The sequence below is a fragment of the Rissa tridactyla genome, chromosome 2, assembly GCF_028500815.1.
Source record: "Rissa tridactyla isolate bRisTri1 chromosome 2, bRisTri1.patW.cur.20221130, whole genome shotgun sequence".
Taxonomy (NCBI): Eukaryota; Metazoa; Chordata; class Aves; order Charadriiformes; family Laridae; genus Rissa; species Rissa tridactyla.
This window is the reverse complement of record NC_071467.1, coordinates 145,886,638-145,912,196: the sequence shown is the minus strand read 5'-3', so window position 1 is coordinate 145,912,196 and position 25,559 is coordinate 145,886,638. Positions and strand designations below refer to the sequence as shown.

The 25,559-nt window shown below is 41.6% G+C and overlaps 1 protein-coding gene across 2 annotated transcripts in view; it reads right to left on the bottom strand.

The window, feature by feature from the left end:
- Positions 1–22,073, bottom strand: part of CACNB2 (calcium voltage-gated channel auxiliary subunit beta 2) — a 258,923-nt gene extending 236,850 nt beyond the window's left edge. For both annotated transcript variants that reach the window (XM_054193186.1, XM_054193190.1), the window contains exons 1-2: positions 21,855–22,073; positions 10,447–10,539 (exon numbers count right to left, since the gene is read on the bottom strand). In XM_054193186.1, coding sequence (XP_054049161.1) covers positions 10,447–10,539; positions 21,855–21,953 — 192 coding nt within the window. In that variant the 5' untranslated portion in view covers positions 21,954–22,073. The remainder of the gene's footprint in view (positions 1–10,446; positions 10,540–21,854) is intronic.
- Positions 22,074–25,559: the final 3,486 nt, after the last annotated feature.

Sequence of the window (25,559 nt, the reverse complement as noted above, 5' to 3'; positions counted from 1 at the left end):
AAATGAGATACAGATATAAGCGGTGCTTCAAGTAAGAACTGGATACTGCCGACATATATAGGTATTACGTTCAGATGCTACCTATGGGAGGTAATCCCAAACTTTTCTGCAAAACTACTGACAGAGCATTATAACCTTCAAGCAGTTTCTCTCTTCAAAACCTTCAGCAATATTTTACCTAACAATGCAAATTTAAGTTATTTTAAATTGCATGCAGTCTTTCCAAAATACATAAATATCACACTGAACACTGTGCAAAAAAAAAAAAAGTTAAGTACTGGTCTCTTGCTTATGAGAAATTAATCAATTAAGATTAGAAAAACCTTAAACCTTCCAGAGTTAAGTCGTTTCCATGAAAAAAGCACACAGCACGCTGCCAATTCTTCCAGACTATCTCCAGTGAATCACTGCTTCTTAGGCCTCAAACTGATGCTGTCTCTCTTCCACTTGGCTGTGTCATTTCATTCAGAGGCTTTATCTCAACACCAGACTTTATCACCACACTTATTTATTATGTAAGGTGTTGACTCATTTTCTACAGTCAGATTTCACAGTATAGTAACAGCCTAATTGGTCAAATCTATTAACATGCTTTCATTTCTTTGTCATGTCCGAAACAGCATTTTAAATATTGTTCACTTTTCTCAGATAATAACAGAAACATGAAGATTTTACAAATTTTACCCTTTGATATCTTCAAAGTGCTGGTGGAGTTCGAGCAAACATTATTTCTCAAAAGCATGGGAAATTTTATTATTAACATATTATTTTAGTGCATTATTTAACAATACAAGCAGATTAGGAAAGCATCTTATTTCTATTTCTATATAAATGGCAGATGATGGATAAACTGTAGCCAGTGTTAGGAAGAGATGTGTAAAATCAGCCGACTTCTGATTATACTCTATTACGAAGTCTGGCAATTTCCTTGGCAATTATTTCAAGGACAAGACTGAAATAATCTTTAATCTTTTCTTATTATAAGCAAACATTACCCTGACACGTTACTATTTTCAAAAGAATTACTAAGAAGTAAATACAGTCAAAGAAGGTGGACAAAGAATGATTTCTTTTTCAAAGAGCTATGCATGCAATAACATGTTTTTAGAAAAGTAGTAAGGGAAGATTACTGAATTTATACTATAATTTTCATAGTTTGTATGAAAAATAAACCCAACTAGCCATGCTTTGCTGTTTCTACAGGAACCATGGCGCCTGCCTTCAACTCAGTTCCTCCAAAAGCAGCATCCGATAAGCAGACATTTCAGAGCCAAGTGATCGATGTCTTAAAGCTGTATTTCTAACACGAAAGACACAGCATCTCAAGCTAATTCATCATAAAAGCAGAAGTCTAGTTTTCACCCTGTGACAACCTTCCTAGATTTCAGAAATATTTTCCGGTTCAATCTGCAAAACAACTGAAAACTCAAAAATATCACAGGAGGCAATAGAAGGAAAGACAGCAAAGGCATATATAGATATATTTCTCCCTTTTTCACTTCATCCATCCTGCCCTCTTTCAGCTCCTCACTCATTTGCAAGAACCATCTCTCTTTCCTACCCAAGACTTGATTAGAGGTAAAGCATCTGATGGCAATCATTTATCATACAGGAGGCTACAGGTTTATGTGGAGCTTAGAATTAACCCTATGCATCTCAGCAAGATTATTAATGACCTCCTTTGGCAGAGGTGGAAGAATTAAGATATCCCACAATATCAGATTTTAAGGAAGGGTAGCTTTCCAGTTTTTCATATACCTAGGACTGATTCAGGTCCTACTATTTTTCAGGCCAGTCATATTTGGGAACTAAGATATTATGTGACCGTCAGTGAAAAAAATGTGCACTAATTGTGCTCACATGGACCTCACATTGATATCACTCTGTAATTCAATGGCCAGAAAAAAGCCTTTCTGTAAATTTGTTTGAAGATTTATAATTCATTTTAGAAGTAGTGGAGCATGAAGCTTTTCAATGAACCCGATATTCCAGCAAAGAAAAGTCTTGAGTGAGATCAGACGAGGAAAGCAACGTTCAAATCTACGGAAACATATAATCAGTGTTGAAAGTACTGTCTAAATACAAAGCCCAAGAGAAGACAGCTCTCTGCTGCAACTGCCCATAAAACTACCAAATTCATGACTAATTGGACAGAAATGGCACTTGTATACGTTGTACTATATCTACTTAATGAGGTACAAGGCTCCTGAGTTTGAGCAGGAACATACTGGTGGGATATTGTGAAAGACAAAAGATGCAGTAGATCCCTCTGTCTAATTGCAAAGTACCTGTCTCTGCTCTCTGAGGCTTCCCACGACCCGGGCTCCACACTGAAGAGAAACTGAAGCAGTTTGCTGCACATTGGCAAATCAGTGGAGTTTTCCTTGGAATCGCTTGCATTTTGGAGTGGAAGATGACATTTGCTATACAGAGGACCAAACTGTTCCCTTGTGTTAGACAGTTGTTCCCAATCAAAACCATACAGCATAAATGCAAGCCCTGAATGCAATATTTAAAATGAGAAAAAGAATTTCAGGTTTAATTTTCCTTAAAATGAACTAAATCAGCAGCTATGTTTATGGTGCATTCACATATAGTTATAAACTTGAACTTTGCAAGTGACTTAAGCTACCTTATTTCTCAAAAAAAAAAACCAACCCATATTTTAAGGCCTTATAAAAAAACATTCCAATAAACTGCTCCATTTAAAAAAAAATAAATCAAAAAAACAACCCCAAAGCAAATCCACTCCAACTAAACAGGCCTGTAAGATGAAGTTGTCAATACACTGCATTTATCTTCATACATTATTTTTCGGCAGTTTTTTTCATTAGCTATAATTAAATATATGCATTGGAACTGTTGTTCCATTGCAGATACTTCATATGTCCATGCTTACTATAACCAGAAGACATCTATGATGGCATTTAATAGAACCTCGCATCTCACCACAATGTTTAAAATTATTATTTTGAGTAAGACAATGCTGCACACGAGAACTAGAAACCACAGTGAATTTCCTGGGAGAAGCAGGGGACAAAATAAAACACTTGATTCTCATTCAGTTCTATTCCTAATTTTGATCTTAACTGTTTACAAGCGTATAGTTTTTTTTCTTGGAGCTCCCGCTATACCCCACCCAAAAGACCACCAAATACAGGCAAGGAGGTTCTTGGCGCAGCTGTAAGGCTTTGAGAGGTTCAGCACATACAAAGCACACTCTGATTAGCACAAAACTGCAAGATGGAGACTGCCAGAGGGCAATGGCCAGTCATGAAGACATTTGGCCAAAGAGAAAGCCTAAGAACACAGTTAGGCGTAAGCCTTTCTGCTCACTCCCTATGCCACGCACTATGATGGAAGAGTCTCCAACTCTATATTCAGTAAGCTTGCAATGATGATGCTTTACCTCCATCAGTTTGGCTAAATGCTTCAAAAACCCTCACATCTCTAACTGCCTGAGCAGCTGAGCCCTTGCCTCCTCCTCCTCCTCTCCTGCAGCACAGACGCAGCTCTGCCACCTGCAGAAATCCCACGTTGCTCAGGGACGCACAAGTCCTGTCGCACCCTTTGAATGCTCCACTACAAATCTGATGTTGCCAAACTTGAGTGCAGGCTGTGGTAGTTCCTGAGCAGCTGGAAAGCTCCATTTCTCCTCTCCCTAATGGACCCAGAGGAGAAGCACACAGCCAGGAGGCACACGTGAGATGGCAGCAATGGGAACACCAAAGGAGAAGGTCCAACAGCTGCCACCAGTGGGGACGCTACCTCCCACCTCAGGGCTCGCCTCTCCCCCCATCCTCTCACAGGAGGCCACATATGTCCTCTCTGACAACCCACAACACCCACCCATCATCTTTACAAGCTCAAAAGCTACACTGGCAATCATCTCAGCAGCCATTAGATATGAGCCCGATCTTCAAAATTTCACAGTTCCCACTGCTGCTTGGAAAAGGATGTGCTGACCTCAGCTGCGTGCAGAGTAAATTCAAACAGGCTATAAGGAGGGCTCCTACCCTTCAGTTTTTAATAAAGTATTTTATTTAGTTGTTCCCCCCTGTAATTTTCTCACACCCTGCTACGAGAAGAGTAAACGGATGTGTAAGAAGAGTTTTATGATGTTTTGCCTGTTTGTTTTGGTTAGAGGGTGTGTGGTTTGTTTTTTTTTTTAAACACATGGCAGCATTTTGATTTCTATTCTTAGAAACCATTTGAGGCAAAAAAGGGCCCATGAAAGAATTGAAGTCCGCAAATGAACTTCCTTTCCGCAGGGTTTTTCTCAGCCATCTCCCCTCCAGTCACGCATGCCAAAATCCCATGCTTTATAGGGGCATCTGTTCTTTTCTCTCCAGGCCAAAAAAGGAGACTTTTCAAACCCTTACTACAGCTGAGGAAATCTATAGCTCAATGAGCCTAATATGATTTTCCCATGTCTACAGAGCCTAAAGAGCAGCTTCACAACTGCCATCAGAAGGGAAAGCCCCTTTCTCCTCCCTCCACCCTTCCTCCCCTCCAGCCACACGCTCCCAATCCAGGCCTCTTCTAAAAGCTGTCCTCTTCCCACTCCTCCATCTAGCCGGTTTTGACCACATGACTGAGGAGCTGAGATATCAGCCATGAATGAAACTCGACATCAACAGCTGAACTGACATATTCTCATGAATCCCCACACTGCTCCAAGTGCTTCACCCACTCTTCCGCTGTGAACTGGGTATGCTTCATATGACAAGAAAGATAAAAAATAGTTGACTTCCCATACTAGTACTATTCACAGAGACATTATCTAATTTTGTATCACAACAAACACAGACTCGCTGGATTTGACTAAAAAATGATTAACAGTGCTGGACAGAAACAGCACGTCACCCTGAAACTACATTGCCTGCCTGTGATTCAAGGTCACACACTAGCAAAGTTTGGTGGCTCCCGCTAACGCCAGAACACAGACATCATACTCCATATACCAACCTTCTGTAAGGTGGCTTTATCCAAGTGCAATACATTTCCTTCCAAAACTTATAATTCACGGTGAAAAACATTGGATGCCACAATTCCATCAAATTAAAAACCCATGAAATAACGGTTTTAATGTGTTTTAAATAAGCAGATGTTGTAGTACGTACCGTTTGTGTAAGGCTTCAATGCAACCACAATAGCAAGCACAGGCCACAAGCATCACTGCTGTGGCTTTCAGTGAAATCAGCAGAATTAGACCAGAAAAAACTGAACCTAACAAAATATGCCCAGACATTAGCATCAGAAATAAAAGATGAGAAAGGTCAGTAGTATACGTTTTCATTTATCACAATCAGTGTTTGCACAATATGGCTAAAAATTTCTGACATACCTCGTTTTGTTATGTGTAAGAGCTAAAGGCAAGTCTGCAAAGCTCCTTTTTTCTCTACAAGCCAAACATGTCTCATAATTGAAGGCACACAAAGAATTTAAGAATATATTCATTTGCAAATGAGCTTTTTTAATTATTATTATTATTTATTTAGACTTCCTGGCTAGCCACAATCTTGTTCACACATAGTCTTCAAAAAGCAGGAACAGTCCTAGCAGAGAAAGCCTAAGCAGGTTTTCAGCATAAGATTGTTAGTACTGGGCATTAAGACCAAAGCTAATATCTGTGCCCGCTCTACCCCAGCTCTTCGCGGCTCAGCCTGGAAATGCATCGCCTCACTGGCAGGCTGCGTGTATGAGCTGAATACATAAGCTCTTCCCCTCATGAAAAGGAAAAAAAAAAAAAAAAAAAAAAAATCAAAAAAAAAAATCAAAGCTAAGCTCTATCTCTGAAAAAACGAAAAGGCAATTAAAAGAAGAGAGGAATACGTTTCTGACATGGCCCGGTTCTCTGGTGAACTCAAGATTAAGAGGCATGTTTATGAGCAAAACTGAGTCAATATTTTCAAATCGTTTCTCAGTGCAAATCTTAGTTTTACCATTCATAAAATTCAATAGGTAATTACACAGCTAGGCAAATGTCCTCAGAGAAAAGTAGAAGAATAATGAATTCCCTACATAATTATTTATAGCTGTGTTTTTGAGTGAACACAGTGTAACAGGCATCAGGCCAATATTTAAAGGCAAAAAAACAGATTTGTAAAACCTTAAATATTTCAGTAAGCAAGTCCATAGTCTACAGTCTATTTCACAATCTAATCTGCCTTTGCAATACGTAAAAATCCCAACAACTCAGACTGCCTCTGTGATTAATCATTAGGATTTAAAATAAAACCTCCACAAAGACAGGTCCAGAAGTGCAACCACAAAATATGTAATGCTATCAGAACATGCAATTTGCTTAAAATAATGTTGCTGGGAAGTGCCGTAGTGTTGTCTGCAAAATATTTTGTCTGATCTGTATTTTGAAAAAACCCTCGGGAACAAAATCGTTACCACGCATCAGTCAAAATGGCAGCAAGCAGAGATCAGATCCAATTGAGTCTTTCATAGCTAACCCTAAGAACAAGCTGCTTATCACTCCAAAGCTCAAAAAAAGATGATGAAAACTATGTAACACGATGTTCTTTAGCTCCCTAAAGACAACTGATTAGAGTCAGTTAGGAGCTGGTTGGTGTGCAGTGATGCTTCTGCTTTCCAAATACACCGCTTAATTGCCAATAAGACTTCACAACGCAACAGAGGGGAAAAAAAATTCTTCCCTCTCCTGCTACTGAAAAGTCAAGCAGTAGCTGCTGGCAAGTGAAAGCAAGGCCAAGTTGTTGTTATTTTTTTTTAAGCTCCAATATCATCAATAATATTCTGGAGACAAAACTAAACAAACCAATGTTTGTAGCAAACAAATAGAACGTGATCCAAAACATTCTCCTAAAATCTCATCAGTTCTACAGTGTCACAAGTGAAAAATAGAAACAAAAACCTATATCAACAGAGAAAAATCACAGGACTGGGGAGGTTTAACTGGATGGAAAAGAACGATTTTTTTAAATTTGTATTTTTTATATTTAGAAACGTTCTTGCTTCAGTTTAACGCTTCTTTTATATACATTCGAAACAATAGTGGATAGATTGCTCTGCACTATTTCAGCACTCCGAAAAACAGATTTAAATGGAAAAGATCATTGCGCACAGGGCTGTGCACTTCATCCTCCTTACACGACAGCAGGAATTTTCAAGCAATTTGAATAAAATGTTACTTTGTTCTCTACCATTCAAACAAAACTAAGTTGGCATTATTTTTACTACTGTAGCATTTGGTATGCATTGCAGGAAACTTGCCAGGTACATATGGGAGCCAGAGGTGCAGATGTCCTTAAGGAAAGAGTAAAATGCAGACACAATAAAGCTTTGTTAACATAAGGAATAGATACTAACCCCCTCCCTCCTGCAGCGGCTTTAACTTAAATGGCTTTAACTTAAATGGCCGGAGGCTCTGTGGGTTCAAGTGACTGAATCCTATATGCAAAAAGTTAACTTGCTCTTGCACAATACCTCCACTGCCTTCCACACGCATAACATTTCTTCAGGACTAGACATATTTGTCTTCTCTTATCCAGCACCACTGTATTTCTCTGTTAGGAAACGTCCATTTTCCACCGATGCTCATGAGAAGAACCTGCACGCCTCTCCTAGCTCTCCCAGCCTAAGGACAGGCCAGCTAAATGTGACGCAAAAGCACCTTCCAAACATTCTTTCTTCTTTATGAGGAACAGAGGCAGAGCTTAGCAATAAACGCTCAGGACAAGCCCAGGATTCCTTCTTGAGAGCGGAAGGGAGTACTTGTAGAGATGCACATAAAATTTGCAGGACAAATTACGATGTAAATGTGAAAGACAGGAAACGAGGGGGGGGGGAAATGAACTCAGAGGGTAAAAAAAGGCAGCTATACGCATTGTAAGCAACACAGAAACAAACAGGTTGTGTGTATACCATGTCTAGATCAAAAACACTGCCAAAAAAACCCACAAACCCCTTTCCAAGCAAAAATTGACTTCCTGGTTTTAAGATAACACTAAAATAAAATAGCATAAAATTAAATGGGCGCGTCCTTGATTCTACTGGGTTTGGATTCATTTGTTCGCTCTGCGTTTCTGCAGCTCTCGCCCATCTCAGGAGAAACACCAAATTCTTGGAGTCACTTTTTCTCCTGCAAATGAATGGTTCTGGCAAAATATTTCTGTTCGTTTATACCATGTAAAATAACCTCCGAGAAAGATGGAGACAGGCAGCACCGAGGTAGTTTCTGCGAAGGGGACAGCAGCACAGCCAGCAGAAAGCAACTGCACTCATTCTGTTTAATACCCGGGGCACTGGGTGCCCTGGTCACGCTGGTGGCAATTCTTCCCCAGTGCAGGAGAAAACCAAGCTGTCCCAGGAGGAGAATCAGAGCAGGAAAGCCTGTTGAAGATGCCATCCAAGCTCTGAAATAAACCTCTCAACAGCAACTGTGAAGAGACGCTTCTCTCATACATCTGCTACAATACAAACAGCTCTGCCTGTACATTACTTACTAGGAATGTTTTGTGATGATTTTATTTTTTCAAATTTATTTTGGACAATGTCACATAACATATTTATCCATTAACATCCCTTTATTATCTTCAGTGGCAATGCCATTTCAAAAATCAGTTTTGCTTCAGCAATCTACTCCATCTCGGGGTTTTTGCAGAAGCCTTTTTTACCTTTCAGTCATTTGTATTATAACCACTTGCATAATTACTAAATTTGGATTAATTCAGGGAAACATATAAATATCTTCTCTAAAAATCTACACTTGAGGCAGTCACGCTCTATGGTCCCTTTACAGCCCTGGGAAAGATAAAGACACTTTTAGACTGTGGCTCACCAACTCTGTTTCATGTCTGTTTTGAAGATTTGATAAATCACGCCCCACAGTCTGTAGAGCAAACCGGCTCTCCACTGACTGCAGGAGTCCACCTCAACATCTACGTGTAGATTGATGATCCACCTCCTTGTGTTACATCCTCTTTGCCCTGCTCCCCCTCCTGCCAGCAAGAAGAGATACTTGAGACCAACTTCAGACTTCATTTAGGTAAACAAGAAAGGCAAAGAACCGTGTGCAGTCAGTGTAAAATAAACACTCACACTCTGCTAAAAATGTTCCAGACTTAATTCGGCATCCACGAGGAGCTAAGGAAAACAGCAACACAGATTTCCTTACAAAGATTGCTCAGAACTGGGAGATCCCGTTGCTGCTCCCAAACACTACTTGGACTGCTTTTTTTTCACAAAATGTCACAAATAAGGAATGTTTTGATCCAGGGTTTCCACCTTCATATTGTTTACTGCCACTGGAAAAACTCCCACGATCAATGAATATTTCGTGCCTATGTTCACTGAAATGTAATAGGGACCTGACTTTATCAAATCCACAGCCTATCACAAAAACCTGCAAACATGATCACGGCAGGACAAAGTAGAACTTTGCAAACAGAAGATGTGTACCGATACAACCAATGCAACAACAGTGGTGCCATTAAATGTTCTGAGATGGAAGAACATGCAAGACAAGCAGGTAGAACAGGAGTTCTGGTGCCTGCTTACGGCAAAGCCAAAAACTCTGCAATGAAACCTCCCAAATTGCAAAACCCCTCCAAAAAAGATGGCAAAGTCTGCATTTGCAAAACCACAGCTTAAATCAGCAAGCCATGAAGAACTGTATTTCAGGCTCTGCACAGGTGCAGATATTGTGATGCTCTGGGCACCCTTCATGCTCTCCAGGTTGTTGTCCACCAGAAGCACATCAAAACACACACTCCTTCCACAAAAGCACAGCTTCAGTAGCACCGTTCTGCAGCCAAAGACCACACCGGGCTCTGGATACCATTCCCTCAATTTTTTGTTACCTCTGTTGGCGAGATTGAGCTGTTCTCCAAGCACCCACACAAGTCTTGGATCCACTTGGGTCTCCCCCTTTGAGAGAGACACGTAGGCACAGGTCATGGGAGCCTGCAGCACCGCTCCATCCTCTACCGGCTTTTCAGCATCAGCTCAACGGGGACAAATGCTGCCAGGGATTTCCCCTCCAACCCGTGCTTTAAAATAACACTGGGATGTAGGTGGAAAGCATCTAAGTTAACACTGCCTCGCAGAGCACTATTTTAGGCAGGAAAACCCCAACAATTGGTAGGGTTTTGATGCTTTCTCCCAAATGTTGCCACTTTAGGCGCTTTCATCAGACTCCACCTCCTCCTCCAGATTTAATCACCTGACAGCATTAGAGGAAGAAAAATAATGCAAACTACTACACGTGGAAAGGAATAAGAAATGAAAAGGTATTTTTCTGCCAAGATCAAAACAATAGCAACCAAATATTTTTCATTGTGCCAGCAGAGAGAGGCTTCTGCTGTTTCTCAGTCTACAGTATCACTCTGATTTGACAATCTACCCCTCAAAAAAATTACTTGAACATTAACATCAGCAAGTCATCCAGCCTTTTAAAAGGTGAAAACCACATACCTGACGTACAAAACTGTTAGAGGTAGTGTCAGAAGATGTACTCCCATCTGATCCTTTAAATCGGTTTTTTCTTCTTGCCCCTTTACCGTAAGACTGTAAAAAAAAAAAAAAAAAAAAAAATCAGAGGAACAGCGTTAGTTTGTGTTGCACAACAAGCTTTCAGTGCAAGCATCACCAATGTCTCCTAGGCGAGCAGGGATTCAGATGATCAGCTTCGTGCCAATTAATAAGCACATATTCAGTAAGTAACTGATGGGACTACGTGCACAAGTCCTCACCAACACAACGAGGCCTGGCCAATTAAGCCCTGAATGTTTTGGGTTTTGTTTTTGTTTTTTTTTTTCCACATTCAGGTTTGGAGAAGCATTTATAGACTTGTGTAGTTGTAGTATTATTCATGCAAGTCACAATGATTAAAAAGTACAGTTTGTTTTGCAGCTAGTTTAAATAAACAAGCTAGGAAAGGAGATACTGGAGCAGTTTCCCGTACATCACAGCTATGAGCTAAGGCAGCTGAGGGAACACTGAACAGCAAGAAGTAACCAACAACTTGTTGGTTCAGATACCATCTTACAACTGAGGAAGAATTTATAATAATATTTAAAAAAAAAAATAATGTTGAAGTAAGGAAAAGGAATATAACAATAAAAAGAGCACTAAATATGTAACCGGAAAAGGGATAATATACAACTAAAAGGCAAGGCATCATTTTTATGTATTAGGAAATCAAAAAGACATCAGGTGAAAGCAAGTGTTGGCTGACGAAACAATTATTAAATTACGGTTTAGAAACACAGCAAATGGCCCAACCCCCCGAAAAAAGCTATTTGTTCTATGTGATAAATACAGACCATCAATAAATATCATAAAACAAGTATCAAAAAACATGAGAGCTTAAAACGATGCTATTTGCAACCACTTAATTTTGTGGTGACTGTACATCGTGCCATGGCACCACCTCAGACCCTTCACAAAGCGTTCCTCCCAGGTACAGCAGAATCTGACAGATTTCTTCTGCACAACCACATTAAGAGACAGCCCTTCCTATCTAGTCACATTGCTTAAATTCATCTAAACTTACATCAAAATCATGTCTTGACTACTTCAAACATTATTTTCCTTGACATTGATAAACGCAATTATTTTTTTCCTCACTCATCCTGCTGCTGTAAAGGTCATTTTACTAATCCATCTCTCTGGATCACGTCTCCTGTCTTTAAATACCTCCCACAGTTCCCTGAAATAAACAGGGTCTTTGTCTTCACTTTCAAGGTCTGCCTTGGCCTATTCCCAATCTAAGCTCTCATTTTGTATTCGGCACTCAACTTTCGAGTTCCACAATAACTCACGGGTGGGGGAAAAAAAAAAAAAAGACACAAAAAACCAAACATAAGCCTCCATCACCTACATGCTAAGTTTTCAGAGAGAAATTTCATATCCTCCCCCATACTATACTCACAGTCCTTCTCCCAAGAATAAAAATTCCTTTACAGAAATCTCATTGTTCCCCTTAAAATATACAAAACGAACAAACAAAAAACCCTCTTGATAAGAAGGTCCTAGTGTGCTGGTATCTCAAAACATTACACTAATAAATTAAACGATTTATCCACTATTATTTCCTAGAATTCCAAGTCCATGCATCCGCATCCTGCTGTTGTTTTTGGCCCCAAGCCGCTGTCGGTCCTGGGTTTAGACACGATGAGGAAATTATGATCGGCTTACTGGAGAACGTGGCTGTGCACGTGTTACAGCACAGCACTCCTGACAGCCCGGCCCTGGCACAAAACCTGGTATAAAACTCTGCTGGGGTGCATAAAGCGGGCCCTTCTCTGGGCTTGGGCAAACTCCAGAGCCTCACGCTGGGCTCTGGGGCTCCGTCCCGTCGTCCCTCGTGGTAGGGAAGGGCAGGCTCCAGCGCTAGCTCGGAGGCACACTTAAAATCTCATACCGGCAGATTTTTAAAATCATGAGTTCAAGATCTGAGCCGCAGCTCTTAGCAGTAACACATATGGTAAATACGATCGAATATTTTGCAATCTAAGAGTAACTGAGGACAACGACGTATAACCGCTGCTAACTTCAGATCGTTTGTCAAATTGACAAATCCAGGTAACTTGCCCCCACGAGATGCAGGAGAACAGTCTCAGGGTATGTCTGGACCATTAGCGTTGACTCTGGGGAAGCTGAGAGCACTGGTTAAAATCTAATATTATACCAATCTTTTCAAAAGAATGACTCGAGTAACAATAGATCTCTCAGCCTGACACTGATTCTCAGCAAAAATAATTTAATATCTGTTATGTCACTCAACTAACATTGAGTCACAAGAAAAGCAATGATTTTTCCCCCAAAATATAGATTTATGGGAAAGAGATTTTGCCAAATTCATGTGATTTTTCCAAAATTGTAAAAAGGCCGTGTAATAAGTTTCTGAAAAGCAAGTGAACCAATACTACACACATTGGTTGGGGCAGAACTGCATAAAAATCAGCATGCTACACGCTCTGGGGATGAAAATACGACATTCTGATGAGACTAGAACCGTAACCAAGTATGTCACAAAATGTACAATGAAAACTGAATGAGGAAGGACTTTATATGGCTGCTTTTCTAAAAGGGATATTTGATAATAGAAGAACTTTTTGATAACAGAAAGGTGTGATAGAGCTATAAGAATAAAAAGTAGATTGGAACCACTGTTACCAGCAAATTATTCAAAACATTTTCCAGGTGCTGTTAGAATAGACAGTTCTATGAGAACCATCTTTTTCCACCCAATACAATATAATATTCCACCTAATAGAATACAATATTAAGGTATATGAAATGCATAAGAAGTAGTCTTCAAATAACATCTTTAAATCAAGTTTACCTCTTAAAAATAGTTCTCACTGAGGTAACTGACTGTAGCTACCCGCCAACATCCTGACGCTCTTTTCTCCAATTTTTGTGGAAGAATATGGAAATATACTTATAAAAATAAAGAATTCATAACATTCACATAGCAGCTCAAGAATATAAAGCATCTACATAAAGACTACACTATCTAGGCAATTTCATAAATAATGTACTGAATAGTATTTTGTAATCCCCCCAAGGAGATACTAGAAAAAATGTACACATACTCTTCACAGTTATATTTTTGCATTTGTACCCAGTTTCTACAATATTTATTTTATTTACAGAATCACAGCATTCAGTTTTATAACACAAAAAAATACTACAAAGGCAGAAGAGGGACTGTGTCTAGAGTGATGAGGATAAAACAAACGAGCAGAATAAAAAGACATTACAAGCACAGATAAAACGCACGCGTCTCTACCTGCATAGCAACACCTAAAAGCATTTATTTTGGGTAACACCAAATGGCAAATCCAGCTCAAACTGAAACTTGATTTTTCAGGGTTTTGGGTTGGCTTTTTTTTTGGTGCATAGCAGCATGCACATTTTTGTTCTAGTATTATATACAAGTGAAAACTATTCAGGAGCACAAGCTAAATACTAACTTTGAACACAAAAAAAACCAGTTAACGTGATGGCAGGCCATGGCTACACAGCGTAGGGGAGGTCAGTTTTACAGCTGCTTCTGTGCATAGACCAACTCTGAATCAGAGGAAAGGGGGACAATTTCGGCATGTGGGAAAAGTGGGATTTGATGACTCTTCTCATTATTTTAAAGGATGCTAATCTGGGATTACATTTGTCTCCCAGGCCTTTCAAGTTTATTCCCACAGTCAGAAATGTCTGAAACTTTCTTCTAAAAATGAGATAAGTCTTCCATAAACAAAACAGATTCTTACATATTTTTAAAAATGGTTAAGTATCTCTATCATATGGAGAATCATGAATACTCATCCTGTCACATTCATAATGTTTTGCTTCTTTGAGTGTTTTTTCTTTTTTTCCGTAAGAGCTTCATGCAAGAACAAGACCTTTGTACCAAAAAAAGAATAAAAAATAAGTCTACCAGTTACTTTCCGTTCTGGAAAACAAAAAAGAAATTTTTTTTCACAATGAACTCAATATGTTACTGTGATTTTCATATTAAAATTAGCTGCCTTATCTGTGTTCTGTGCAGCAGTTGGCTGCAATTAGGTAGCTAAAAATAAAGGGCTGAATCACAATGTGCGGACACTGGCCAGTAAAAGCAGCTACATGGGGCAGTCTTTCTCAATCTATACAGTAGCTCGACCTAACAGAACCACCATAGGGGGCCACAAGTCTCTGCACCCCAGCATACAGTGCCCAATGGTAACAACCTTGAAACCCAGCATAACTGGCTGCCTATGCTGTACCATCACTTGCCCCAGTTAATTTTAATAGAACCGACTCCGGCACCGCAAACAAGCCTGTTTATATAAAAAAGTTTGCTGACAAGAACATTCTCACTGGATTTCAGCAGAACATCTAACACAAAGTTATGTATACATGTGTTTACAAGATCAAAACTGTTGCTTGGTTTATTAGTCAGATGTGTGAAGTTCTTTTAAAATTGGCTGAGTTGCCAGAGACGAGAAACACAACACACGCACTTATGGTCTACAGCTTCTTAAAATACCTGGCAGACAATGTGAAACCTTAAAAAAACCCCAAGAAAGCCCTACCAAAGTAATCTCGTAAAAAAATATTTCATCAACAAAGTCTTAATAAAGCAAAGAAAGACTCTGCCTTCCAACTCTGACATGAAAGTACATTGTGCAACCTTTATTCAGCCCATCAAATAAAATATGGGAATCATATGAAGAGTTAGAGGCATGCATAGCAGTTTCCTGATAATTAACAGTTTCATATACAATTACGCATTATTGCAAACACATGAGATCAATGTTGCTCAGTAAAACCCTTTAATTTTAATGAGGTTCTGCCTCAACACATGAAAAGCATGCACCCGTAAGATTTAATCCTCTAACACACACGACAAGCAGAAGGCAGGGTTTATCCCTGTAGGCATAATACTATCATCTGGAAGAGGGAATATAAAACATTTAAAATGACCAACTACCTGCAACCAGGGAACTGATCTTCAGTAAAAGACTTAAAATGCCCTTCACCAGTAACCACTCCAATGGTAGTTTACATCAAAGCACAGAAAAGCAGCATACACAGGGTTAAGTCTGAATCTTTACTAATTATAATGGTTAAAATAGCACCAGTCATTGAGACTAATACTGTGGTTAGTGGCAAGCATAAACCCTTAAAAACTATCCTACTGGTCTATTCAAAGAATAAAGGAAAGGTGTAGAAGATTTAGGCAGCAGAGCCACTGATGCGGAGTCAGGTCTCGAAAAAGAAAGTAAAAATTCAGAGCTGTAATGAGGCTTCACCATTCAGATGAAAAAATGACAAGGATCAAAAGAATACCTAAAGGTAAAGGAAATGAGCGACCCTCCGAAGAATTACAGAATTGCTAGAAAAGTCAGAAATGAAGATGAGTGCACTAAGCATTTTCCCTTCCCATGCAAAAGCTTTAAAAGCTTTTTAAAAGCGCCAATGTCCCAGGCAACAAATAGCATGCCAGGACAGTGCAGAACATGCACATCCAGCTCCGTCCACCTCTTGGAAAAACAAGTAACTGCCACTTGAATCAATTCCTCACAACAAGGCCGCAGAATGTTCCTGTAGGTCAGACCACCTGAGCCCTCCCTGGTCAATGGCCAGGCTTGACACCACTCAGAAACAATCAGCTCCTGCTACCGGGTGGTGTAGCCTTCAGCATGGGCTGCGTAACTGTAAACCCCCACACCTACCTACACTCACAGAATCACAGAACGGTAGGGTTGGAAGGGACCTCTGGAGATCTTCTAGTCCAATCCCCCTGCCAGAGCAGGCTCATCTAGAGCAGGTTGCACAGGAACATAAATTGAGCATCTTTGAATATAAAGGGTCAACTACAGAAAGAGTCCCCATACTAGAGAAGAAGCCCAAGGTTATGGGATTCTCCAAACAAACATCATTTGCTATCAGGACACAATTCAGAAAAGACAAGACTTCCCTTTAGGAATCCTGTCAAAGTGAGGATCTCCATATACAGTCATCGAGTTCACACAGGCTACAATGATGAGTCTGCTAAGTTCATTCCGCAGTCCTTTTATAAAATATTCCACCTACACCAAAAAAAAAAAATCCATCTAAACAAACTAAAAAAAAACCACAGTAATTTATCTATCCAAACTTGCACAGGTAATCCAAATTATCCAAAACTGTATTTGGCACATGCTCCATTTTCCTCCATAAAAAAAAGAAAACCCATTTCTGCTGAGAAATGTGCAACAGGGTTAAATCGTTGATGCTCTTTTCTGCTGGCCTGCGATAAAGCCTTGCCAGTACTGCAGCTAGAAATAGCCTAATTCTCACCAGTTCCTACACTTCTAAACCACATCCCAGTGCTCTCGCCCCGGCCTCAGACCAGGTCACCTGGCAGTTTCCACCTGCCAGACAAGAAGTAGGGGACTTGGCCTGCTCTCCTCCTCCCCAGTGCCTTGGGAACCCACCTCGGTGCAAATCTGCTGCACATCTCCCTGTAACACCAGCGATGAAGATGTCTGCCCACAACTCAGCACAACAGGAGCACGCAACAGCAGTAGGTGTTGAAGCTCCTGCCCAAACCCCACTGTGCTTCCTGCAGCCCTTTAAGATTGGCAGCTACAGTTGCAGGCCACGTGCCTGCTCCTCCCCACCTGCTCTCCATGGATTTCTCTATTCCTCGTACAGAAGCAAACAGAAAAAGAAATCTGACTCTATGCCAGAAAGATATTTACAGGGGGCTACACCCAACCATGGGGAAGCTTCCCTCTGCTAAGGGTCTGCTGCCCTGCCAACAGAGACTGAGGGCAGGAAGGCTGATTTTGGTTGGTTTGTGTGATTTTGAATCTCTTCTATCCCAGCACAGAAAAGAACTGAGTAAAAGAAGCAGAAGAAAAGCAACTGAGACTCCAGATAAGTCATCCTTGGAAGAGTACAGGAACTTTTCATCTGTAACAATTAGTAATTATAAACCTAGAGACAAAACAAGACAAAACCAGAGATTGTCTCTAGAAGACGGTTACCAGATACTCAAATAAGTTAGGACTGAAACTGCTGAATTGTTTCAGAGGGCTTTTACACTGTAGGAAAATATAAAATATGATCATTACAGACCATATATGCTGATGATGTGTAATACCCAAGTGGAAAATAAACGTCTCTGGATGAGATCAGCATGCAAGGTCACCTATTACTGATAGAGTTCAGGACAATGAAAAATCAACCCGAAGACAAAGAGCAGCGAAGAACCAAAAAAGTAACAGCTGAAACTGGGAGGGCTTTCTCTAGTGAAGGACTATTAAAATTTATTTTTGTCAGTAACGAGTACAACACTGAAAGGAGGTTACTGCACCAGGAGTGAAAATACTACCTCTTGCTGAGGACCATGAGAAAGTCCAATGAATGGAGTTTGATTTCATCTCTTCTTCATTTGTATATACTCCATTGAGCTGCTGACACATTGGATCTGGCTCCTAGGGATGCTGCCAGCAGAGTAAAACCTTCCGTGCCTCTATAGTGAATAGTGATTGCTATTATTTAAGTAAGCAAAGGGATATAAATTTTGTTTGTTTATTGCTTATGAAGTATTCTTGCAGTACTGGGAAATACGCTGTTGCAAAACGTTTATCTGAACAACAGGTAAACACGGTATGAATTGTGATAAATCAGCTCAGCTGAAAGACAGCAGCAGAGGGCAGTGTGATTAATCTGCTGAGAATAAATCTCTGGCTATTCTTGCCATTCCTCGTTACCACAAGACAGGCAGTGAGGGGACGGTGCTATGCAACTGGACAGATAGATGGAGATCCAGGAAGGACAACAGTCCTTGGCTAGGGCCAAATAACTAAGCTGATATTCCGGAGTCACCACATGCACGTTACTCTAAAATTCACGTTAACATCAATCACAGTCAATGCGGAAGGAAAACTGAACGAAAACTGTCCCTAACCCCATGCCTGCAGTTTACCTTCAGCAATGCAACAGAACCAGTTGGAGCCAAGCGCTCCCGAGGTGATGAAGCCTTTAGACTCGGAAGGGGGGAAGCACGTAGCAGCACCAGGGCACGGAGGAAATCTAAATGCAAGTGAAGCAGCTGAAGAAAACAATCAAGAAGAGAACTGTTTTCATTTAAAACGTGGCAGGTTGTTAGGACCTGCACTGACAGATGATGCATAAGGCGGCAAGAACAGGAGGGAAATAATAATGGGGAATAGGGAAGAATTCATCCAGGGTAAGATACCTTCTCCCTCCACAAGGTAGTCTGTAGTTGCTTGATACAGGGTTTCATTATATTTTCTTTGAAACATCTCGGATAATTCACTGATCTGATTTGCTATGGCTGTTCCTGTGACACAACACAGGAAGCTTTATGATGAGAAAATAGCAATAGAAATCGAATCTAATGATTTCTGGAGACTGAGGGACTTTGAAGTAGGATCAGAAAAAAAATTACATGGGAGGGAGGGAAAAGAGAAGAGAGGCCGAGAGTTACCATGAAAGGCATTAAGATGCTATGCTATAATATAAACAAATCAGCATAGCATCTGAGTTAATTAAACTGATTAAACTGAATATTGTACTAATTCAGCTCCCTAGAATTAAGAGGTTCTTGAAATAAAGAATTAAAAAGAGGACTGGAGTTGATTTTTTATTTTTTTTTTTTAAGAAACAGATACTGATCATCAAACTCTGATGCACTTGAACAGAGTTTGCTTGTTTTACGATTTCAGAAAATCAAATGCTGATCTCATTACAAAAGGGCCACAGCTAAAACTACCACTTTGCACTGACACATACCTGGATGTTGTGAATAACTCCACAGTGTAACTGTTAGCATGTGCATTCCTGGGGATAAAGCTGGACATCTGAAACTATACCACAACCCCACCTGGACTAGGATCACAGCGAGTACCTAGAACTATGCTTTTACAGTACTGTGTACCTAAAAGACACAGAATTTTAGGTAATACAGAATAGCACACCGATACCTTGTCCCCATTGCAAAGAACTTCCCAGGGAGAGTACATGATCAACCCCTAAAGGGATTTTATTTTGTTTGCTGATCTCGTTAGGAAAATTCATTATGAAAATAAGAAATGGAGGCTATCTAGGAATATTTCACATATTTAACTACCTTTTAAGAGTAATTACTTCCAGACTGTTAACTACTTTCACTCCTCTGCCAAGTGGTGACAAGTTTGGCCAAAATCGATGGACAGACGCTATCCAAGATATCAACCATGATGTACGGCCAGGTTAAGAGAAATCCTCAGCTTTGCAAAAGTAAAATTCTTGGATAAGAGAGATTTTGAGGCTTGTTACAACTCTATAAAGACTCTTCAATTATATTTTGCTAAATCATAATTCCCATAAGTAGCACTTCAGAGCGAATACTTTTAGGAATGATATCACTCCATAAGCTCGAATGTTGGGTGGTTGGTTTTTTTCCTGACGCATTACTTGGCATGAAATGTTTGTAGGATTGATACTCAAGTACCTTAGTGAAAAAGATAGCGGTGGGCATAACTGAAGTACCTGTAGGCAATCTACTTGATGATTCACATGTTCCCATTAAGCCTCTCCTTCTCACTGTGAGTATGCTCTAAAGCAGCAAGATCTTACAATATTGATTTTTTGGAAATCATGCTAATGGAGCAAAAATTCAAATCAGAATAATTGTCTCTCAATGCAGTGCATGCTAAGGAATTAACTACCATTATTATTCAGACAAAGGGCTCTTTTGCTTCCATAATCTTATTTCCTCTACACCAAAGGTTTATGTACAACTGGAATATGTATATATGGAGAAAATATGATTCTTGTTTTGCCTAATGGCTTTGGTTCTGAAAACTGGAAAATAGTGCCTGAACTAAGAAGCCGCATTTTCTTAAAGAATGGACCTTTTTGGCTGTGAGTGTCCAGAAACCAATTCTATAAAACAGAATATAAGTACTTCACCTGAAACATAAATAATATGAGTGCTAGCAAACTATCCTTCCTCTCTGAACAGAGGTTCTTTATGCCTAGTTAAAAGGAGGGGTGCGAAGCAATTTTATGATCAGGATTTGACATTTGTCCACAGCAGAGAGGGACCATATGATTTGACAGTCGCCGATTCTGTGCTTAGGGCTGAAAAGATATAAAAAAGGAGGGATTTGTAGGTCAGAAATTAGTTCCCTTGCCACTGCTTCTGGAGAAGCTGGCAAAGCATATGGCCCTATGTCTGTTCTGCACTTGGAGGCTGCAGTCAAATTCACATCCAGAGAGACACTTTTTCTTTTTTAGCTTAACCTAGTCTCTGTTTCAGTGCCTGGATTTTGTTCTGCTGTCACTGGTCCCCAGTAAGTAAAGATCAATTAGCAAGTCTTTTGACAGACTGACAGCACTTTCCTCCGGTAATCGAGCACTTCTGTGATGAAACTGGACCACCTTCTCGAAGAAAATAAAGCATCAGATATTGCTTTGGCAGAAGCAATAAAAACTGCCACCCCAAAAGGAAAAAAAAACCTCTGTCCTAACAAGAGCAAGCATGTTTGTAATTTAAAACACACGCAATCGGATTTTACCACCCTTTTACTGGGTTTAAAAATAGCACCGTAAGTCTTTGTAGCCAACTATTGCAAACTCGAAGATATTATGCAACATTCATATATTAAACAGGAAACACCTTTCAAAATACAGAGTCTTTACCAAGCGTGCGAACGTCCATACCCCATCTCCCTCTGTTCACCCATCCACCTGAACGCAGCGCACATGGACCGAGTTGTTAAAATTTCAGAGGTGACGGTACAGCCACCTCCCGCCCAGTAATCGAGCGGCTTCAATCTGCGGCGTGCTCAACACCTTCAGCCTCCCCAAAAATCTTGCTCAACAACCAGCGTGAATCGCCTTCCCCCATCAACCCAGCCTGCTACCAGCCGGCGTTAAGGGATGAGGAAGGTTTCTGCAGCGCGCGGTAAGCATCAGGTACAGATACAACAGGTTACCGGAGCAGGGAAAAATAGCCATAACCTGTGAGTAAGACACACACGGAAAAGCACCTTAATAGCAACGTATTCTTATATATCCACCTTCCAGCTAACCGCAAGGTTCCTTTGATTTATAAAGCTTCTATGGCACAGAGCATCCCATTATGCATCTTAATTACACGGCATTTGTGGGTAAGGGGGAGCACGGGGGGTTCGGGCGTCTTCGGGGAGCCGCCAAACTTTTCTGACGGCGGGGAGACGAAGTTGAAGGACGGGGAGCTCCGGCAGCCCCGCCGCTGCCCTCCCCGCTGCATCAGGGCGAGCCCCCCCGAGCCCGGCCCGGCCCCGCCGCCCCCCGCCCCGCTCCCCGCCGCAGCCCCAGCCGCCGGCCGAGCCCGGCCGCCCCCGCCGTACCTGCGCTGCCGCCGCCGCGGGCAGGGGGTTGTCCAGCAGCTCCATCTGCACCTCCTGCGCCGGGCTGGGAGGCGATTTGGACATGTCGCTCTGGACCATTGGCGGGGGAGTGCGGGCGGCCGGGCGCCGAGCCCCTCGCTGGGGCAGAGCCGTGCCGAGCCGAGCCGAGCGGAGCCGGGGCGGCGGAGCCCCCCCCCTCCTCAGCGCCCGGCCATGCCGGGGGAGGCGGCGGGCGGGCGGAGGCGGGCGGCGGCGCGGCCCTGCCCTGGCTGCTGCCGGCGGGGAGCGCGCAGCGCGGCACCGGGGGACGGGGCACCGCCGCCGCCGGCGGGCGCGGGGGGAGGGCAGGGGGCGGTGCGTGGGGGAAGAGGGAAAGTGACAACGAGCATCTCCCTCCCGGCAGCTACCGGGCGGCGGGCGCGGGCGGGGGGGCGGCGGGGAGGCGGCGCCGGCCTCCCCGCCGAGAGGGGGCGGCGGGCTGGGCGGCCGCGGCGGGGGGGCGAGGGAGAAAGTTGGGGCGGGGGGTGTCAGGCCCGGCTTTTCCCCGCCGCTCGGTCAAGGTCGGCCGCGGCCGGGAGGGGCTCGCTCCCGTCGGTAAGTTGTTGGCGAAGGAGGCTTCCCGGCGGTCAGGCAACTCTCCGTGGGTCGTGGAGCGGCCGTTCCCGGGCGCGGCTGGGGCAGGAGCGGGGGGAGAGGCGGCCGCTTCCCTTCCGGAGCCCAGGTGCGCCCGGGAGGGCGGGGGGAGGCGGAGTGCACCCCCCCCCGGCAGCCCCGCGGTGCCGCTCGGCCCCCACCGTGTGGCATCGCGTCTCTCGGCCCCTGGCGAAGCCGTGGGGTACGGTCGGGTTTAGCCAACAAACCTGCGCTTTCCAAAGAGAAAGTTCTCCAGGTCTGTCGTCTTGCTGCCGTGTCTTCCCGTACTTCTCGGAGGCTCCCGTGCACACATCAAGAAGGGATGAGTAATTCCTAGCCGGCAGGTGAGATGCAGCCAGCTCTCTGGTTTTATACAATTTAGCACAGTTTCGGTCCTGTTATCAGGTGCCCCACGGGAGGCTTTTGAAACACCTGTTCAAAACCTGACCCGGGAAAATCACCTTCCACCCCTGAGATGATCTGTCATTCTTCCTTGGAAACAAAACCGAACTTTCAGATTGTCCCAACAGAGACTAAACCCGCTGCCCATGTAAGCACACAATGGACTGATACTTGTAGTCAGAGAAGATTTTGTAGACGGAGACTTGTTACATCTTGTTGTCATCTTTGGAATCTTTGGATTCATCATCTACCTGCGCTCCACACAGCACAAGAGGGAAACTTGTGTGGTTGTTTGTGAAATCTCATATCAGTTGATTGTAAACAGTGAAAAATCAGTACAGAAACTCTGAGTGGCCTAATATCATATAGTTAAAATCACAACCAATACTAAGAGCATTATAATAGTCACAGCGAACCAAATCCAGCACAAAAGCCAGTTCAACGTCAAGAAGTACTGTCAAGCTTTCTACCAGTTGTGTGGTTGATTTATCTCATTTTGCAAAACAGCTAATAAATTTCCTCTCTGACTTAGCTTGCTTCTGCAGACTTTCTCATACGAATAGTGAAAATATCCTGCAGGAACTACCCATTTTTTCTGAAGGAATTGGCTTTCTCTGCAAGTGGAAATGCTCCAAGGTTTGAAGGAGCTTGAAAACTTTCACTTGTCGGGGAAGTTTCACATTTTACTTTAAAAAGTTGTCATAGTATTCTTCAAAAATAATTTCTAGAATTTTGTCCAAGTTGTTGTCTATAGTGAAACAGAATCTTAATTTTAAGTGAGAAGAATGTTGTTTACATGCTTACATTTCATTCAAACTGTTCAATAGAGATGCCGAATAATCTTGAAACTATAAAGATGCCGGAGCCTGGAATGCTTCCAGATATTCTCTTAGTGGCTGTAACCAAAAAGATATTTTCTCGGTACAGATTTGGTGAGAGGAATGTGTACTTCACCTTCTAACATAGGCCTTGAAGTAGTTATTTCTTTGTCGCTTCCAAATTAGATTGTTTTAATGGGATTGCTTTTTGTGACCGTCATAATAATTGAGGAAGAATAATACATAAATAAATATTTAAAAAATAACCTAAACACAGTATTCCTGTTAATGATTGCTAAGTGGAGTGTTGTTGTTGGTGTTGGCTTTGATTGACTTCTAGCACCGTTATAGCTTTGGAAGCATTTATGCTTCCGTTTCGGACCGTTCTCTGTGAAAGGCCCTTGATCCACCGTGATTCAGTACATTTACTTGGTAAATTTTTGGGCATCTGTCAAGAGTTCGCCTCTTCTCCCTCATGCAGAGCAGGGAGTGGAAGTTATTTAATCATGTAACAGCGGTCCTTCAGATTGCCCTCTGAATTTTCCCTTTGTAAAGAGTATATAAATAACGTAGCTTTTTTTTTTTTCTTTCAAGTATACCGTTCTTCTTTAAAAGTAGTCGAGAACATTTTGGAAGCATTACAGTTTCTAAAGCCATAAATTGTGTAGCTGTGTTGAAAGGGTATTTCTACTCCCTCATAAATTAGAGCTTGAATATACGAAATGAAGTTCATTTTTTGTTTGCTGAGTCTTGTATCTTTTATGATTACTTTGTCTTCTTTCCTTTCTAAAAAGATAAAGGTAAGGATTTTGCATGTTTATATACACACATACAAGGGCTGTAGAAAGCAGGGACTCAGGAAAGAAGTTTTTAAGGCACAAATAAACAAAAGGGAGCTCACCAACTAAAATAAAATAGTTAAATATAAATAGTTGTGTTGTACAGTTTTCTTTAAAAGAAACTCACCACAAACCCCCCCACACACTAATCACCTCCAAATTTCTAGTAAGTTTATTTTGTTTTTCTTCCTGAGAAAATATATTCTGCGTAACTGTTCTTTAGTAGCAATTATCATTAGTTGCCTTGATGTAATGAGAGGCTAGAAGATGAGCCTAGAAAAACAATTTTAAGTGTCTTAGTCTGTTTCACTCCTTTTGTTTAGCAACTGAAGAGAGTTCTCTAACCTTGAAATGTGCAGTGAAAATCCTTCAGCTGAACACACACACACGCAGTCATCCCTCTGCGTGCTGTTTTTGGCCACATCTGCTCCAGGACAAGGGTCAACGTGTAAAAACAATATGCAGAGATTCCAAATTGCTCCTTCTTTCTCAAGGGGAAAACAACCTGCTACGCCTAACCACTTCTCAGCAGAAAACCACTCTGCTGCTTTTTTTTTTACGCTTTTATCTGCAATGGAGAGGTGTTGTGCATGCTTATTTGGATTTTTATAAACATGCAAATGTTAGAAGGCCAGAAGAAAATATAAGCTTTTTTAAAAAACAAAACAAAACAAAATACCAGAAACAAAAAAACCCCTAACCTCAAAACCTTAGGCTGACAAAGAGGATAACCTGATTTGGGTGCCAAAAAAATATCTTTTCTTTTTGTTGTATGAGAGATTGGATGTTCTTTTATAGCAAGAAGTGCTGTATTACTTTGCATGTTTAATTGTCCTTCACCACCAATATAAGAGTGTGGTGTCAGCACCGCGTCCCAAGCTTTGCACACATGTACAGTGAGTACAGGATTGATTTAGTCTATAACCGTCACCTGAATGTGCAAAAATAGGGCTAAGGTTGTTGGCTGATATTTGTGTAAATGCAGCTAAAAGCCAATAACTTAGGCCCAAGGG